The sequence below is a fragment of the Yamadazyma tenuis genome, chromosome 7, assembly GCF_029203305.1.
Source record: "Yamadazyma tenuis chromosome 7, complete sequence".
In the NCBI taxonomy this organism is placed as follows: domain Eukaryota; kingdom Fungi; phylum Ascomycota; class Pichiomycetes; order Serinales; family Debaryomycetaceae; genus Yamadazyma; species Yamadazyma tenuis.
The window spans coordinates 106,390-124,055 of NC_089467.1; the positions used below are offsets into that span (position 1 = coordinate 106,390).

Genomic DNA, 17,666 nt, shown 5'->3' on the forward strand with positions numbered 1-17,666 from the left:
ATGGCCAAAGTACCGAAATGATATTTATTTGAATGTGTTATATACTATAATGCTTTAGGGGATTAGGAAGTACAGCCACAACCCACCGGCAAGTAGCACCTGAGTGTGGTTGTGTTGCAAAAAACCCTCTATTGTTGTTGGTAAGATATTCTGTAGTGGTAGGTCTTTCCATCGACCACTCAAACGGGACACCGGTAGTAACCCTAGTGTTCAGAAGGGTTTGCTCCAGCAGTGTATCTGGGGAACCGTAATTTGGACTTGTCATTGTAAAGTTCCTTTTCGAACTTGGCCTTAGCTTCTTCAGACATCGTTTCTTTCACCAATTCTTGTCTCTTCAACTCACTGAAATATCTTCTGGCGATGTTTCTGTCATCTTCAGCCAACAACAAAGGTTGTAAATAGAATCTGGCCCATTGTCTTTCTCTGGCCAATTCACGCTGTTCATCGACTCCTTTGTAGTATCTATAGAATCCAAAGCCCATGATTCCGGTGAAGAGCCAGAAATAAATAACGGGTCTGAAACCTCTGGATGGGAGATTTCTCTTCCACTGTACTGGTTCGTACCCTCCGATAGGTGGTAAATCTTGCATGATATAGTTGAGCAGATAGGTGGTATTTGAATTTAGCTCGATTCAATTGGGTGAAATTTTTTCGTGTGCGCGGGTACTACTACGGCCTGAGTTACACACTACTTTTATGCTTTTCATTAAGTAGATATAATTATTCATGGAAATCAAATCACTTGATATCGAAAACTGGTTTCAACTTCTTGATTAAAAGCCAGTCATCTCTATTAACAGTTTCACGGAATGCCGGGTCCTTCAAAGTGTCAATCGACTTACGAGTAATCAATGAGTACAAGTTGTCTGTCTCATCAACATGACGACCCCAAGTGGCTTGAGCTCCAGAGGGACTCTCTAATCTCATAGCAACACCAGCAGAAGTTTGTCCCTTCTTCACAATATCGACGGAATTGTGGTTCACTTGTAAGGAAACCACTTTCCCTAATAATACAACATTAGGCACTCCGGTGGTAGGATCTCTACGAACACAAGAAATTGGTGTACCAATTCTAAGGGTTCCTTCAACCACATCTACACCAATAATCATGGGGTTACGCTTGTTGATGATTTGAATGGTTTTCAAAACACATGGGAAAATGGCGAATTCCAAAAAGTCTTTCCGACGTTGTTCCAACAATTCCTTTTGGTAAGCAGTAAAAGCATCAAATAAGTGATAAATGATATCGGCGTTGAAGATCTTGATGTTCTGTTCATTGGCATATTGTTCGGCCTCTTTATCAACCTTAACATCGAAACACAACATCACCGCCAATTCAGGAGCTTTATCTAACATGGTGACCGTTTTTATCACATCTCTTTTGTACACGGGACCCAATCCAATGGACATCACAGGGATCTTCATATCTTTCAAAAAGTCCAACAATGCCTCCAAAGAACCTAAGGTTGATGCTTGCACAACTACACCTTTACCAGAAGTATCAACGGAGTCCAACAAACCCGTCAAGTCATCCATGACTTCTTCCATAAGTTCTTCTTCATCATCCTCTTCCTTATTAACAACCAATAATCTGGAACCAGCAACAGCTTTTTCCAAATCATTTGCAGCTATCTTCACTCCCAAAGCAGCCTTGACTTCTTTGTGGTGGATATATTCTGACTTGATTCTCAATTCTCTTGATGGAGGAGGCGTCAATAATGCTCTTATATTGGTTGCAATTGGCCCGTTCAAACCACACAATACTATACGATCACCTTCTCTTAAAATACCGTTGGACAAGACGACATCGATAGTGTAACCAAAACCTTCAACCACCTTGACTTCCAAGATCGTGGCTTCAATCTTGGACAAGTACATCAATTGTTTAGACATTCTCTTTTGAGTCAATTCCATTAACAACCATAACAAGTCTGGAACACCTTCACCGGTCACAGCAGAAGTAGGCACAATAGAGACATACTTAGCCATATTTTTGTTCTGGAAGTACAATTCAGAGTTTAACCCTTGTTCGGCCAATGCCACCTTAATTTGGTCGTATCTGTTTTGGAATTCAGCCTTCACAGACTTCTTCTGCTTAGCAAAAGAGTCACGGAATGAGTTGTTTGGAACAGGTTCCCAGTCAAATAATCTATCAATCTTGTTCAAAGCAACCACGAATGGAGCCTTTCTATCTCTCAATAATCTTATACTTTCCAAGGTTTGTTGTTCCAACCCATGCATGATATCGATGACTAAAATGGCAATGTTACATAAAGACGAACCACGAGATCTCAAGTTCGTGAAAGACTCGTGCCCTGGAGTATCGATAATTAATAACCCTGGAACATCCAAAGTTCTTTTTTCGTACTTGGTCATAACTTCAGTCTTTTGTCTGATGGATTCCACTGGAAAGTAAGTAGCACCTATTTGTTGGGTAATACCACCAGCCTCACCACCTTGAACGTTGGTTTGACGAATCTTATCCAACAACTTGGTCTTACCAGTATCGACGTGTCCCAAAATACAGCAAATTGGTGAACGTAATTCCTTTTCTGGTTCAGCTCCTGGTGTTGATTCTACTTTTTGTGTAACTGGAGCGTTGACTTCTTCTACTTCCTCAACCTCTTCAACCTCCTCCTCTTCCTCTTCCGACTCTTCGTCGTCTTCTGCTTCAGCTGGATGCTCAGGAAGGTCTTCCTTCTTTTCTTCAGTAACAGCTTGTGTTTCTTCAGCAGCTTCCCAGTCTTCATTTACATCGTCATCGTCAAGAGCCATTTTCTCCCAGTCATCGAGAACAGCTTCTTCCTCATCTTTTTGCTCCTCTTTCTTGACAATAGTGGTATGACTTTCAGAGGAGGCCTTGGCCTTAGAAGGTTTCTTCTTACCGTAAACAATCTTCTTGGGTTTTGGTGCATCGTCATTTTTGTCCTTTTGTAAACCTGTCACAATCACATTTCCTTGCAACAATTGCGCCTTTCTAAGCTCTTGTAATCTCTTTTGTTCCTTTTGTTTCTTGGTCAACAACTTACCTTCGGCCTTCAACTGTTCTTTCTTCAACTTTTCCTTTTCCTTTTTAGCAGCTTTGGCGGCAGCTTTCTTATCTTCTTCTTCTTGGACTTTTCTCTCTTCTTCAGCACGAGCAGCTTCCTCTTCCTCTTCAGCACGAGCAGCCTCTTCTTCAAGTTGTTTCTTCAATTCCAATTGACGCTTCAAAGCAGCAAGACCACCTGGAGCCTTCTTACCCTTTTTAACGGCTGGCTTAACCTTTTGCTCAGATTCAGGTTCAGGAGTAGCACCCGCAGAAGAGTCAGAAGGGCCGGCAGCAGCCTCAGCATTCTTCTTGTTGGCTTCTTTGATCTGTTCTTTCTTTTCAGCTTGTTGAGCCTTCTTCTTAGCAGCCTGTTCTTTTTTCTTCTGCTTTTCAGCTTCTTTCTTCAACTTTTCCTTTTCTTTCTTACTCAAGATTTTGGGCCCGTCCTTCTTACCCTCCTCTTCCTTTTGGTCCTTCTTCTGCTTGGATTTTCTGATGGAATTCAAGAAGTCATCAGCTACTGCTGAAGCATCAGCCGCTTCGGGCTCCTGAGATTCTTCAGGTTCAGGAGTGTCTTGTCCATCGGTTGGGGTACCTTCCGACTGGAATTCTTGGGGTTGTGATTCATCCTGAGCAGGTTGTTCATACATGTCTTCATCATCCCAAATGTCACCTCCGGCTTTGGCACCTTTCTTTCCCTTTTTAGCCATTGTAGTTAGTGGTTGGATCTATGAGGTATTGGAAAATTTTTTATGGGTCGCGCAAACCACATCGCACGACCTTCTCAGTACATTTTTTTTCACTCCATCAGCTTCCATTCGATAAACTTCAAGAAACATGACAACGGTAGAAAAGATCAAGGCCATCGAAGATGAAATGGCCAAGACCCAGAAGAACAAGGCTACGTCCTTCCATTTGGGTCAGTTGAAGGCAAAGCTCGCCAAGTTGAGACGAGAGTTAATCAGTGATAGCACCAGTGCAGGTGGAGGTGGAGGAGCAGGTTTTGATGTGGCCAGAACCGGGGTGGCCACCGTTGGGTTTGTGGGATTCCCGTCAGTGGGGAAGTCTACTCTTTTGTCCAAGTTAACGGGAACCCACTCAGAAGCCGCTGCTTATGAGTTTACCACCTTAACAACTGTTCCTGGTGTAATTAAGTATAAAGGTGCTAAGATCCAAATGTTGGATTTACCTGGGATTATTGAAGGTGCTAAGGATGGTCGTGGTAGAGGTAGACAGGTTATTGCCGTGGCAAGGTCCGTCAACTTGTTATTCTTGGTGTTGGATGTTAATAAACCATTACACCATAAACAAATCATTGAGCACGAATTAGAAGGTGTGGGAGTAAGAATTAATAAACAACCCCCAAACATCGTGATACAGAAGAAGGAGCGTGGAGGAGTCAACATTACCACCACGGTGCCCCTTACCCATTTGGATAATGATGAGATCCGGGCTGTTATGGGTGAATACAAAATCAATTCCGCCAACATTGCATTCCGTTGTGATGCTACGGTGGACGACTTGATCGATACCATCGAATCCAAAAACAGAAGATATATCCCCGCTGTGTACGTGTTGAACAAAATCGATTCATTCTCAGTGCAAGAGTTGGAATTACTTTATAAGATCCCCGATGCCATTCCAATTTCTTCAGCAAACGGATGGAACTTGGACGACTTGTTGGAATTAATGTGGAAGAAATTGAACCTCGTGCGTGTTTACACTAAGCCCAAGGGGAAATTACCCGATTTTGAGGAGCCTGTGGTGTTGAGAAACGATAGGTGTACAGTTGAAGACTTTTGCAACCTGATCCACAAATCTTTGGTGAGCGACTTCAAAAGTGCATTTGTCTACGGAACATCTGTCAAGCATTCTCCCCAAGTCGTTGGTTTAAGTCACGAGTTGGAGGATGAGGATGTCATCACCATTTTGAAGAAGTAATGAATACGACATGCACGAATAGATACCTTTTTCTTTACCTATATGCCCTTTTTAGCAGTAGTGTCGCGAAATCTAAAACTAATAAAATTTTTTTCAATCCACTTCCTGTCGTATGTCAACAATACCAGCAGATATAAATGCCCGCTTAGGCGAGTTGATAAAAGGCTTATCGTCACCTGATAACTCGGTTAGAGGCGAAGCCGAAAAGAAGCTCGAAAACGACTGGTCTGACAATCAACAAGTTACCATTCTTCTTGTGTATCTTGCAGAACAAGCATGTATGGGAGAAACCGAATATTTAAGGTCTTTCACGGCGGTGTTGTTCAGAAGAATAGCAAATAAATCCCCCAAACCGCCCACAAAATTCACCGATAGAAATATCGGGGTCATCAGCGAAGAATCTCGTCTTCAGATCAGACAGATCCTTTTGAAGGCATTCGTATCAGAATCGTCAAATCAAGTGAGGCACAAATTGAGTGATGGTATCGCCGAGGTGGCCAAGGAGTATACTCTGCAAGAGAATTCCTGGCCCGAATTGCTTCCTGCTTTGTTTTCTGCTGCTACCAACAGCAATAGTAGCATTCGTGAATCTGCCTTTAGGATCTTTGCGGCTGCCCCCGACATTATTGGACAGCGGTACTTAAACGAAGTGTTACCTGTTTTCAACCAGGGGTTCCAGGACCCAAATGATGATGTTAGAATCGCTCTGTGCACAGCGTTTGTGGAGTTCTTCAAAGAGTTACCCAGGAATGTTTGGGGTTCCTTGGCTCCTTTATTACCCAACTTATTGAACTCTTTGCCAATGTTCTTGGAAAGTGGACAAGACTCATCGTTGGCTTTGGTATTGGAATCTCTCATAGAATTGGTGATGGTGGCACCTAAAATGTTCAAAGATATGTTCCCCACCATAATTGAATTTTGTTCAGCCGTGTCTAAGAATAACGACATGGAAACTAATACCAGAAATGCAGCTTTGGAATTGTTGACGACTTTTTCGGAGGTATCACCAAACATGTGTAAGCGCTCAGAAAGTTACACCAGTACAATCGTGTTGGTGACGTTGTCCATGTTGACGGAAGTGTGTATTGATGATGATGATGCTGCTGACTGGAATAATAATACCAATAGTGATGACGAGGACGAAGAATTGGAATACGATGCTGCTCGTCAAAGTTTGGACCGTGTGGCCTTGAAGTTGGGTGGCCACTCTCTTGCTGCTCCCTTGTTCCAATACTTGCCTACGATGTGTCAGTCTCCAAACTGGAGAGAACGTCAAGCTGCCTTAATGGCATTGTCTGCCGCCGCTGAAGGATGTGCTGATGTATTGATAAACGAAATCCCCAAACTTCTTGAATTGATACTACCATTGATCGATGATGCACATTCAAGAGTCCAATATGCGTGTTGTAATGCATTGGGACAAATGTCTACCGATTTTGCTGATGTGATCCAAAGAACCTCTGGTGCTCAAATTTTACCTGCTTTAATTTCAAAATTAACTAACCAGTCTGTTCCTAGAGTTCAAGCTCATGCTGCTGCTGCATTGGTGAACTTCAGTGAAGCTGCTACCAAGGAAGTGGTGGAACCATATTTGGATGATTTGTTAACGAATTTGTTAGGACTTTTGCATTCACCTAAAAAGTATGTTCAAGAACAAGCTCTTACTACCATTTCTGCCATTGCAGATGCTGCTGAAAAGAAATTTCTCAAATACTACGATACGTTAATGCCATTGTTGTTCAATGTGTTGAAATCCGATGTGGGTGAAGAAAACAGAGCCTTATTAGCCAGATGTATTGAATGTTCCACATTGATTGCTTCTGCTGTTGGAAAGGAAAAGTTTTCGGAACATTCAAACGATTTGATTCAATTATTTGGTCATATTCAGTCTACCATTGAAACTCCCGACGACGAAGTCATTCCTTATTTGGATCAAGGTTGGGCTAGAATCTGTAGATTGGTTGGTAAAGACTTTACTCAATACTTGCCTTCAATTTTACCGTCGCTTATAGAAACAGCAAAAGCCACTCAGGATATATCCCTCTTGGATGAAGAAGAAGCTGATGAATACCAACAAAGTGACGAATGGGATGTTATTCAGTTCGGTGGTAAACACCTTGCTGTTCATACTGCTGCTTTAGATGAAAAAGTGACCGCTTTAGAGTTGTTGAACAGCTACGCTATGGATTTGAAGGCTGATTTCTTTCCTTGGGTTGGTCAGTTGGTGGAAATTACTATTCCTGGTTTGGATTTCTACTTACACGATGGTGTTAGAGTTCAAGCTGCCATAACATTGACTTCACTTTTGCAGTGCACAGTAGCGGCTACTGGTAATAATTCTAATGAGACATTGCAAATCTGGACTCAAATTTGTGATAAATTGTGTACCACTTTAGCCAGTGAACCAATTTCGGAGTTGTTAATTGCCTACTATTCCTCTCTCAAGAATTGCATCAACATCATCCACCCTGGTGCTTTATCTCACGTGCAATTAGAAAGCTTATCCAAAGCCATAAATACCAACTTGATAGAAGTTTATCAAAGAGTTAGACAAAAGGACAACGAAGACGATGAATACACTGAAGATGTGGATGATGGGGAGGAAGAATACACTGATGAAGAAATTTTAGACAAAATTAGTGGAGTCATAAGGTCCATTTTCAAAAGTAGTAAGGTTGAATTTTTACCTCATTTCAACCTCATATTCACCACTGTTTTGCAGGTAATTGGCGAGGAGAATGTTAACTTAAGATTGAATGGCTTAGCTGCTATCAATGATCTTGTGGAGTTCACCGGCCCAGCTTCATATACTTATAAAGATCAATTCTTGAACTTTGTGGGTGAATCGTTGACCTCTTCGGAAGCGACTATCAGGCAGTATGCCTGCTCTATTGTCGGCTTCGCTGCACAAAATGGAGGGGAGCAGTATAAGGAATTCTGCTTATCAAGCTTACCTCACTTATTCAGAATGGTCTCCATTCCTGACTCCAAAGCCGAAGAAAACGTGTACGCAACCGAGTCCCTGGTGGGAGCCATTGCTAAAATTTGCCATGCTTTTGGATCATCTATTCCAGACTTGGATAGTGTTATTCAGCAATGGTTCAACCTTTTACCAGTTGTCCAGAATGAACAAGTAGCCCCATACGTCTACTACTTTTTGGGAGAATTAGTTAAGAGTCAGCACCCTGTGGTTCAGAACGGTATAACCAAGGTTGTGGACTCAATATTACAAGCATTATCAAACGCAGCGTTAATCGGGCAGGATGCTGCTCGGGCCGCAGAGTTGGCTAGACAGGTTCTTGGATCCATGCCACACCCAGAAGCTATTGCACTCTTGCAGAAGTATAACGAGTCTGACCTCATCAAAAAATACTTCTCATAATACTTGATCTCTGATCAAGAAGCAACTTGTATGTAAATTATATTTAAACACTAATACAGTAAACTTAGTTTGCAGCCATCATCTGTGTTTTGAGTCGCGATCGCGTTTTTCTCTTTAGATAGAATAAACCATGATAGAACTGGAACTCCAGGATTCTGAGAGTAGCCTCCAGTTTCTCTCGACGCAGATTCAGCTGGTGTATGAACGAGACGAAGCTCGAGAGTCGGCTAGCCGTAAAACGAGCGAGTCGATATCTCAACTACAGCATTTTAGCAATGCTACCACAAAGAAGCAGCCGAAAGGGACGGTAAAGAAAACCATAATTAAGCCATTCCAGCGATCTAAGAAAGCACCACGTACCAACAAAATCCATTCACTAACCTCACACGTTCAAGATATTTTTGGCAGAACCCCCATAACTGACTTCAGTGATCAACACTCGATACTATCATACTTTTCTACTAAAAAGCATAAGATTCAACATATTTTGCATACTCTCGAAAAGGACTCCAACGATGCAGCCAGTAATAGAAATTTTACAAGGAATATCGGACTGGTTATTCCTTACAACAGAGAAGAATGGGCTGAAATTACCGATGCTATTAAAGAAAACCTACCTAACCTTTCTGATGCCACAATGAGAACTTTGAAAACGATTACCCGTAGAATCGAAAACCAGACCTCGTTGGACCCAGACGCGCCACAAATTCCGGAGAGTATATCACTCTGGGACCAAGCATCTCATCATCCATCAATACCGTTGACCCCAAGCGATATCAGGACCTTATATGACTTGAACTCGGACCAAATGGCACAAGATACCAGCTTTATTGAAGAAGAGGAGATTCCAGACTCATGTTCTGAGCCTGAAATTCTTGAAATCACATCAGAAGATATTGGTATTAGTTCACGGCAGCCCATCCAAGACATTGATACCAAAATTAACGTTCTTGATTCGATGAACAGTCTCAAGTTTCCAGCCCCACAGTCGAAAGATGATTTCGTGGAGGAAGAAGTAGCCGAAATACTGTCAGAAACAGAACCCCTTGCAGAAGAAATGGCTCTTGAGGTGCTATCATCTTCTCAGTCTATGAATGATCAAGAAGTCATCATTTCTTCTTCAGTAAGGAGCTCTCTGGTCAGCTCTAGGCTAGCTACGCCGAAGAAATCCAAACTAGCATTCAATATCTCGCCATTAAAGCTAACTCCTCCAAACTTTTCTAGTTCTTTCGAGACAGATTCTGTATATGCTACTGCTGTATCCCTGTTTCATCACACCCAACTCTGCAATTCACCACCAAAAAAGTATAACACTCGAACAATCGAAATGGATGGAGAAATCAACATTAGGGAGGTGGATAGCGACCATATCAAGATACGAAAAATAGGCCAACGACAGAAAAGTGTTGGCGAAGATGAGGTGGAGGATTCTGACGATGATGCAGTAAACATCAGTATCATAGAGCTATCGACCTTAGTTGAGGAATCGGAAGAGGAGTCAATGGTTGGCCAGCTAATTGCTAAAGCTGACCGGTCGGTGATTCAAGTTCCATCAAGTCCAGATATAGGAGCTGTAACACTATCCCAGAGAAACCCGTCGGAGTTTAGTCAGATGTCCGCCAAAGAACTTCGTGGAGTGTTCAAAGATTGGCAGTTAAAACCAGTAAAAACCAAAGAGAAGATGATTGAGATTTTGGAGAATGCTAGCGAAATCATCGACAGCCAGAACCCTTCACAGCTAACACAAACCGAGTTCAACGAACAAGTATTTCAAAAACTCTCTGAAGCCATCAAGAATAATCACGAGTGGTTGGAGAAAATCAACAGCTACGAACCTATTCTCATTGAGAAACTCAAGGCGTGGCTTGATACCGAAACAATCATTTGTGAACCTGACTTGTTGGAGAAATTTTGTGACTTCAAAGGAATTTGCTATACCAATAAAGATAAGGAATAAAAGTAGATGTATATTAAATATATTTTTTGTGGTCGGCATCGATTTTGTCGCCGATTAACGTTTCATTTAAATACCGTAAGACCCGTAAGCTGATTGTTGCATTGGCAATGAGACTTCCAATTGCAATCACAAAATTGAGCAAAAGACTCCCATAATAATTGAATCGTACTACTCTGATGGCCCAAAGAAAGTTGTAACCCCACAAGAGCAAGAGACCCAAGACCAAGAGTGTTATTACAGCGGAGCTGAAGACTCTGGATTTGGAAATGCGGTCCTTTGGCGGTTGATATGCTTTTGCCACTTTTGGAGCCATTGGTGAAATAGAAGAGGAAGCGAATATTCTAATAGTGGAATCGAAATCACTCGCGCGCGACATTAGTATGGAAATCCAGACTTACGCCCTGGAAAACAACACTACTTAAATAAAAATTCAATTAGCGCAACTGGTTTAGTGGTAAAATCCAACGTTGCCATCGTTGGGCCCCCGGTTCGATTCCGGGGTTGCGCATTTTTTTTGCATTTGCTCAATACACCCATCTGAAGGAAAGTATGCGAATCGCAAATTTGGCTGAATATCTACTGTAACAATGAGTAAAGTTTCATTGAAAAGAGCCGTCAGTGCCAGTATGTGACGATTCAATTGAACATCTACGACTATGTGTCAAGTACTAACTTCGATGTAGTTCAAAAGTTCTACCCCATCCGATTGGCCGATTCATCGTGGGACAACACTGGTCTCTTGGTAGAAGCATACTCTGAGAAAGATACATCTGCATCACTTAAGATCCTTTTGACCATCGACTTGACCCAAAGCGTGGTAGATGAAGCCATATCACATAACACAAACTTGATCATGGCGTACCATCCCTTCATTTTCAGGGGTCTCAAAAGCATTACCAGTAAAGACCCTCAGCAGAGATCTTTATTGAAGTTGATAAAAAACGACATCAGTGTCTATTGTCCTCACACCGCCGTCGATAGTGCAGTTGGAGGCGTCAATGACTTCTTGGTGGACGCGGTCTCTAAAGAATCTGAAATTGCATCTAAGCTGCCCATCACCCCAGATTCTTTGGATCCCAATTGTGGAGCCGGCAGAATCATCAATTTGGCCAGTCCCATCTCTCTCGAGAAAGCAGTCGAACGGGTCAAGGAAGCGTTGGGCTTGAAGTATGTTCAAGTCGCTGTTGCAAATGGTAAGTCCAAGTCTCACGAGATCAGCTCGATTGCAATTTGTGCTGGGTCAGGAGGAGGTGTCTTTAAAGGTGTTGAAGCAGACTTGTATTTCACTGGAGAGTTGTCTCACCATGAAGCCCTTTTCTTCAACGAATCTGGTAGTTCTGTGATTGTTTGCAACCATTCCAACACCGAAAGAGCATTTTTGAAAGTTTTCAAAGACCAGTTGCAATCTGAACTCGAAGATGCTGAAATAATTATAAGCCAGCTGGATAAGGATCCGTTTGAAACTTGGTAGGTAGTGAGCCATGTAGTATATTTTGTAAGTAGTTTTCAATCAGGTTACATTTTATATTTTGTAAGAAGTATTCAATTAGGTTACATTTTATATTTTGAAAGTAGTTTTCAACCCCGGTACAAACACTCGAAAGAATTCCAATAACCGCCTTGTTGAGTTCCAGTCAGGGGGTACCTGGTTTCTTCTGGAAGTTTCGGGTTCTCTGATGGGTTATTTCGTTAGGATGGTCGTTTCGGAAGGGCGCTAAGCAGCGCCGCACACGACCCCATACTACCGTCCCTGAATCATCAAATGGAAATTCTACTCCACAAGCGAATTGAAATTGTTCCCATTGCAACCCCAGTGCACCTTTTACTTGTACTGAACAGGAATACCACTCTTGTGAACCCCATACTGAGGCTGTCACTCTAATTTGCTGACAAAGGCTTCTGGTGCTTGGTAGGTGCTTTCCATTACTTGAGATGAGCATGACTAATGATAACCCTAAGCAGATCGAAATGATCAAGTGTGCCACTAGTCCAGCGTATAACTACCATTCCACCCTCACACAGTGCACAGGAACCGATACGTTGTTTTTGTACGGCGGGTTTGATGATCTGGACCAGCTTGACAGTAATGTGTACCTTTTTGACACCAAAACCCGTACCTGGCAAATCGATAAAAGCCACCAGGGACTATTCCGAGAAGGCCATCTGGCCAGTTACATTGGTAATGGTAACATTTTGGTGTTTGGAGGTGTTCCATTGGATGATGACTTTTCTCTAAATCATGGTAATGTAAGTGAACAGGAGATTGCAAAAAGGAAGAGCTTAATGTTGATATACAATATTTATTCCAAAACCTGGATCACTCCGCCAGAGTTCGTGCTTAAGAATGCCCCTCGTTTTAGGTCGAGACATGCCTGCTGTGTGTCACCCGATGGAAATAAAATGTACTTTCATGGAGGACTCCTCAATTCCAGTATGTCTTTGTTGAATGATTTATACAGCTATGACTTAAGCACTGGAAGTTGGGACGGGCCATACAAGTTTGTTTATCGGTTTCACCACTCCATCTTCATATTCAATGGTAAACTCTTCAGTTTTGGAGGTCTCAATGAGAATATGAATCATGTAAGTGACAAGATTGCATTCTTCGACTTACAGGATCACACCACCGGAGAAATCTCCATATCCTCTAAAAATGGTCACTTTGGGCTGAACATCAGGAAAATATACTTGGGTTTAGATGAATCGATTAAGCTTGATGTGACTTACCCAAGTTCAATGTTCAAGCTCAGAGATAGTACTCTTTTTCAAGTGTCCTACTATAACCTCAAACAATTGAAGTATGTGAGCGTACTTGATCTGAGCAACTTGAAAAGTCTCTTCCGAAAGACTTATAATGAAGACATCACCAACTTCTCGTGGATCACGGCTGTCATTTCTGACCATGGTTGTTTGCTTCTTTTTGGCTGCAAACAAAGGTCATATGGGCTGCTGACTTTGATGTCAGCTGAGACTGTCAGGGCCGACAATCATATTAATGCTACTTCCAATGCTGATGAAGAAGATGAGCTCACAGATGATGAGGAAATGGTTGCTGAATCTGAGGATGAGACTGCCTACGAATTTGACGACCGTATAATCCGTGACCTGGATATCGATTTGGTGGAGAACGGAAATATCTCTGTCGTTCTCAGCATACCCCTTGAAGAGTTGGGCATCAAGTTAAACGATCCTAGAGCAAGCACAGACTCTCTTCTACAAGCAGACATGGGAAAGTTTTTAGAAAGCCAAGAGTTCACTGACTTCAAAATCTATTGCTTTAAAGAAACCAATGCAAGAGTCAAGTACTTAGATAATCCAGAGATGCTCGAAGATGTTTCAATGTTTGAAGATGGACCTGATAACTGCCAATTTGAAGTCCTCAACGTTCACAGAATGATTTTATTAGCAAGATGGCCATACTTTAGAAGACTCATTGAAAGTGGAATGAGCGAAGCAAAACTCAATAAGATGTTTATACCAGAGCCATCGTGCTGGGTAAAAGCCATGATTTACTATTTGTATACTGGTTCTGTTGAGTTTGAGTCTTTATACATCGATAAATTTACTTATGAAGACTACTCCGGAGTTCTTATCCTTTCCAACTTTTATGAGCTAATTGACCTTCGGACTTTGATGTTGAACAAGCTTTATGATAATTTGGACTCTCTTTTGGAAGCGGAAGCCCCAAGTGTAAACTTACAGACTGAAGATCGGGTAAGGTCTATTTTGAACATGTGGTGCAATGTTTTCACAGCCAACGAAACACTATTGGTTGAAAAGTTAGCTCAACTAATCAAGGCTTCTTGGTCGACCATTCTTGAATCACCTGCTTTTGCTCAATTGCCCAAATCTGCGATTGTGAAACTCACCCAAATTTGCACGGTTCTGGAGCATGAGTTCTTGGAGACTCCTAAGAAGCACTCTAGAACAAGTATAATCAACAGTGATAACGGGTTTTCATCTACTTTGGAAACTCCAGAACGGGAAGGGTGCAATTCTCCATTTCTTCAGACCCCAAATTCAACAAAAAGCGAGGAAAGACAGAGTCCTAATGTTGGTGAAACATTGCTGCAATTACCCGTGCTACAGCACTTATCCAACTTACTTCATGATAGTATCGATGATTAAATGACAGCGGAAAACGGTTTTTATAGCTCTCATGTACTTAAAAATATTTATAAACCTTAACGATTTTTATCACCATCTATAAACAGCTCGAGATCCTTCCAGGTATCTTTCAAATGGTCTCCAACTTCTTCGAACAGGTCCTCGATACCTTCTCCCACTTCAGAGATCTGGTCCAAGAGATTATCAAGAAACCCACCAGGAGAAGGACCCTCCGTAGGTGTTGTTATTTGATTTATCTTTGTGGCAGTTGACACAATGTCAAAAGGTTTAGGGATAGAAACATCTAGATCAGCAGCAAGAGTTGATTCCTCAACTGATAATGACTGTTTGGGGTTGGACTGGGTATGGGTATCACTCTTGTCAGCAACTTGCTGTCTCCACAAAAGGTCATATGTAGCATTCTGAACAATGCTATCCACATGGTAATCCAAGTTCGGATACGACAAAGGTTCACTCCATTCATCTGGAAGTAGGTTCCTTTCATCGATAGCAGAAATAATGTACCCATTATCCATTGTACCATTATTGGGTGACGGTTTCAAACTCAAGGATTCACATATCAAATTATAAACCTCAGTGTTCCTAAAAGGCTGCACTCTTTTGTTTTCTCCGGTTAATTTGGCTCTGAAATAAGGACCAGAACCCAAGAAAATGGCTCTCATGAGCAACTCGGTATTGTTATACCCATGGACACCTTTGGGAGTGTAGTCATTGTGTTTCTCATCCATTTGTTGGTGAGTAGTAATGGAGTAACCAACCTTGGGAACAATCCAGATAGGTGCCAATCTGTAGTTGAATTTATGGTCGTTGAGATCCCCTCCGAAATCCCACTCTTTAGGTAAAGTCTCAACCGTATGGATGTCGAAATTATTCTTGACGGAGTCATCCAATTTGTTGATATTGGTATTCAATTCTTCGATGATTTCATCGACAGAATATTCCTTATAAGGCCTTAACCCGAATAATGGCCAGCCATCAATATGTTGGATCTTCAGTAAATCAATTATATCATCCAAGAACAACAATCTGTTATTGGAAGTAGGTGCCATTCCATGATCGCTTACAATTACCAAATTGACAATGTCATCCAACAGACGAAAAGTGATTTCCTTTCTCATCATGTTGACGAAATCGTCCACAGAAGCCAAAGCACGTCTCATCTTAGGCCCACTAATTCCAAACTGGTGTCCGTACAGATCAATTGTGGGCACATAAGTCAAGATCAATTCAGGTCTTTCACTTATATGGTCCACATCCAACCATGCCATTACCCTGTCCACCTTCGACGATAGGTGCTCCAGCCCGTTGTATCTATCGACGTGTAAAGGACCATTACCTATGCCCACTCCTGGAACCTCACTACCTGGCCACATATGAACAGCAGAGTTCACCCCCTGTTTGTAAGCAGTTTCCCAGATCGGCTCTCCACCTCTCCAGAAGTCAGGGTCTAATCCTCCCTCTTTTGGATTCGTGTTCACAAACTGCTTTTTGAGCTTAGGGTCATAAAATGTGTTACCTACAATTCCATGCTCAGAAGGATATAGGCCCGTCACCAAAGTCCAATGATTAGGAAAAGTAGACGAGGGAAAAGAAGGAATCATGTAGGGAGCTCCGTATTCATTCATCATCATGTCATGTAAGGAGGGAGTCAATTTAGCACTCACATAGTGGGGGTGGAACCCATCAAGAGAAATCACTATCGTGGTTGGATAGAAGCTGTGGGTAGTATTGGAATAGGTGGTTTTCAATGCAACGGCTGGAGTCCCGGCCGAGCCTTTGAGAAAGTATAATGTCATGAAGACCACAGTGGTGGTGAGGAAAAACACTAGCCCTTTGAAGTGTTTCCTCTTGATGGTTTGGGAGCGAGTATTCAAGTTCTCTTCGTCATCACGTAAGTTAAAGTCATTCAAATCAAGGGTGTCACGAAGCTCATAGCTCTCGACATGGCGGTAGTTATTTCTGCCAAAAAGGCCTTTGATCCGATCTAGGAAAGGAGATGTGCACTTGGTAGAGAATTCGTAGTCCAAGTCATTTATTGTATTGTCCAGAAAACTGTCGCCTCGAGGAAGGGGTGAACTTGAACGAGACCTGATCTGCTCATTAAATAGGATATCATCATCACTATCATCATCCAAGTTCGTCACAGGTATATCGACCCTGTGTGGTACTGAATAGTTAATAGACATGTGTAGACTGGGATAATTTTGGATCGCGTTAATTTTAAGACTTGTATAGAATTAAGACAGCATAAATAAGTAATTAAGACAGCATAAATAAGTAACCAACTAGATATATAAATACCGTGGTCAGTCTCCATACCACCACCCTCATACACCAACGATCTGTTCGGCATCCCTGTAGACCTTGCCTCTCACCGTATATACCTTAACTCTCAAAGCCATCAACTTATCAGGAACCAAGTCAGAGGTACGGATTTGACTTTCACACCCAGCAACGGGACACGTCACATGGGACTGCAAGTGAGTCTTGATGTGTTCGAGTTCAAACACATGGTTGCATCGTCTAGATTTGTGGGGATTTTTATACATCATCAACGAGATGGGATCATTAAACGAAACTTTCCCTCCTGAAATAGCTACGCCATCTTCTTCTTCATTCATATCCGGCAATGGTGCTTCTGGATTTTCTATTATCAGTTTGATATTGGAGATGTACTGGTATGGGCCTTCATGCTTAAGATGGGACTCAAACGAATGAGCCTGTGATTCCACTTGCTTGGAGTGTTCGTATTCCTCTCGTATGGCATCCACAAAGAGAGCCGACTCATTTTCTCGGAACAGCTGGAGGGACTGTAGGTTGAATTCATCTTCCGTGTGCATTTGTGCCTGATACCTGTTTTTGATTTCGGTCACAGCATTTATCCACATCTCAGCATCGTAGGCGGACCTCATAAGGCTATAAATGGTGTCGGAGTAAATGTCGAGTGATTTCTGGATGGGTTCTAGATCGGGGAGTTGGTCTTCATTCAAGACAAAGTCGATAAACTCCTGAACGTCTTTTTCTATTCGTATAAGGTCAGCAGATACTTGGGCACAGAGGTCCGACTTTTTGGGCATGATTTCTGACAATATCGTGAGGGAGTCTGACGGGAGCGGGATGTAGCGAGGAAGGGACAAATCGTCCATGAAATCGGTTGTTGTAGCTGTCTCGGCCATTGTAGATATAAAATATAAACCTCGCGTTTTTTCGCGATAGCTGCAAATTTA

The 17,666-nt window shown here is 42.1% G+C and overlaps 9 protein-coding genes and 1 non-coding gene across 10 annotated transcripts; 6 read left to right on the top strand and 4 right to left on the bottom strand. All coding sequences in view use genetic code 12, as the record gives it.

The window, feature by feature from the left end:
- Positions 1-203: 203 nt before the first annotated feature.
- PSN45_004821 (uncharacterized protein) lies at positions 204-590 on the bottom strand (the record flags this gene model as incomplete). Its single annotated transcript, XM_006685250.1, has 1 exon — positions 204-590. The coding sequence occupies one exon, from the start codon at positions 588-590 to the stop codon at positions 204-206; it is 387 nt and encodes a 128-aa protein (XP_006685313.1).
- Positions 591-738: 148 nt separating this feature from the next.
- On the bottom strand, positions 739-3,741 carry FUN12 (eukaryotic translation initiation factor 5B; the record flags this gene model as incomplete). The annotated part of the gene is made up of 1 exon (XM_066158378.1): positions 739-3,741. One exon carries the CDS (start codon positions 3,739-3,741, stop codon positions 739-741), a length of 3,003 nt encoding a protein of 1,000 aa, XP_066014475.1.
- Positions 3,742-3,868: 127 nt separating this feature from the next.
- On the top strand, positions 3,869-4,972 carry RBG1 (GTP-binding protein rbg1; the record flags this gene model as incomplete). Its single annotated transcript, XM_006685251.2, has 1 exon — positions 3,869-4,972. The coding sequence occupies one exon, from the start codon at positions 3,869-3,871 to the stop codon at positions 4,970-4,972; it is 1,104 nt and encodes a 367-aa protein (XP_006685314.1).
- A 112-nt stretch (positions 4,973-5,084) lies between these two features.
- On the top strand, positions 5,085-8,354 carry PSE1 (importin subunit beta-3; the record flags this gene model as incomplete). Its single annotated transcript, XM_006685252.1, has 1 exon — positions 5,085-8,354. One exon carries the CDS (start codon positions 5,085-5,087, stop codon positions 8,352-8,354), a length of 3,270 nt encoding a protein of 1,089 aa, XP_006685315.1.
- Positions 8,355-8,484: 130 nt separating this feature from the next.
- Positions 8,485-10,311, top strand: SLX4 (5'-flap endonuclease; the record flags this gene model as incomplete). Its single annotated transcript, XM_066158379.1, has 1 exon — positions 8,485-10,311. One exon carries the CDS (start codon positions 8,485-8,487, stop codon positions 10,309-10,311), a length of 1,827 nt encoding a protein of 608 aa, XP_066014476.1.
- A 437-nt stretch (positions 10,312-10,748) lies between these two features.
- On the top strand, positions 10,749-10,819 carry PSN45_004826. Its single transcript has one exon. It is a non-coding gene; the product is annotated as a tRNA-Gly (tRNA).
- Positions 10,820-10,898: 79 nt separating this feature from the next.
- On the top strand, positions 10,899-11,782 carry NIF3 (NGG1 interacting factor 3; the record flags this gene model as incomplete). The annotated part of the gene is made up of 2 exons (XM_006685255.2): positions 10,899-10,935; positions 10,995-11,782. 2 exons carry the CDS (start codon positions 10,899-10,901, stop codon positions 11,780-11,782), a joined length of 825 nt encoding a protein of 274 aa, XP_006685318.1.
- Positions 11,783-12,243: 461 nt separating this feature from the next.
- Positions 12,244-14,439, top strand: PSN45_004828 (uncharacterized protein; the record flags this gene model as incomplete). The annotated part of the gene is made up of 1 exon (XM_006685256.2): positions 12,244-14,439. One exon carries the CDS (start codon positions 12,244-12,246, stop codon positions 14,437-14,439), a length of 2,196 nt encoding a protein of 731 aa, XP_006685319.2.
- A 56-nt stretch (positions 14,440-14,495) lies between these two features.
- Positions 14,496-16,625, bottom strand: PSN45_004829 (uncharacterized protein; the record flags this gene model as incomplete). Its single annotated transcript, XM_006685258.1, has 1 exon — positions 14,496-16,625. One exon carries the CDS (start codon positions 16,623-16,625, stop codon positions 14,496-14,498), a length of 2,130 nt encoding a protein of 709 aa, XP_006685321.1.
- A 141-nt stretch (positions 16,626-16,766) lies between these two features.
- Positions 16,767-17,615, bottom strand: PSN45_004830 (uncharacterized protein; the record flags this gene model as incomplete). The annotated part of the gene is made up of 1 exon (XM_006685259.2): positions 16,767-17,615. One exon carries the CDS (start codon positions 17,613-17,615, stop codon positions 16,767-16,769), a length of 849 nt encoding a protein of 282 aa, XP_006685322.1.
- Between the last annotated feature and the right edge of the window lie 51 nt (positions 17,616-17,666).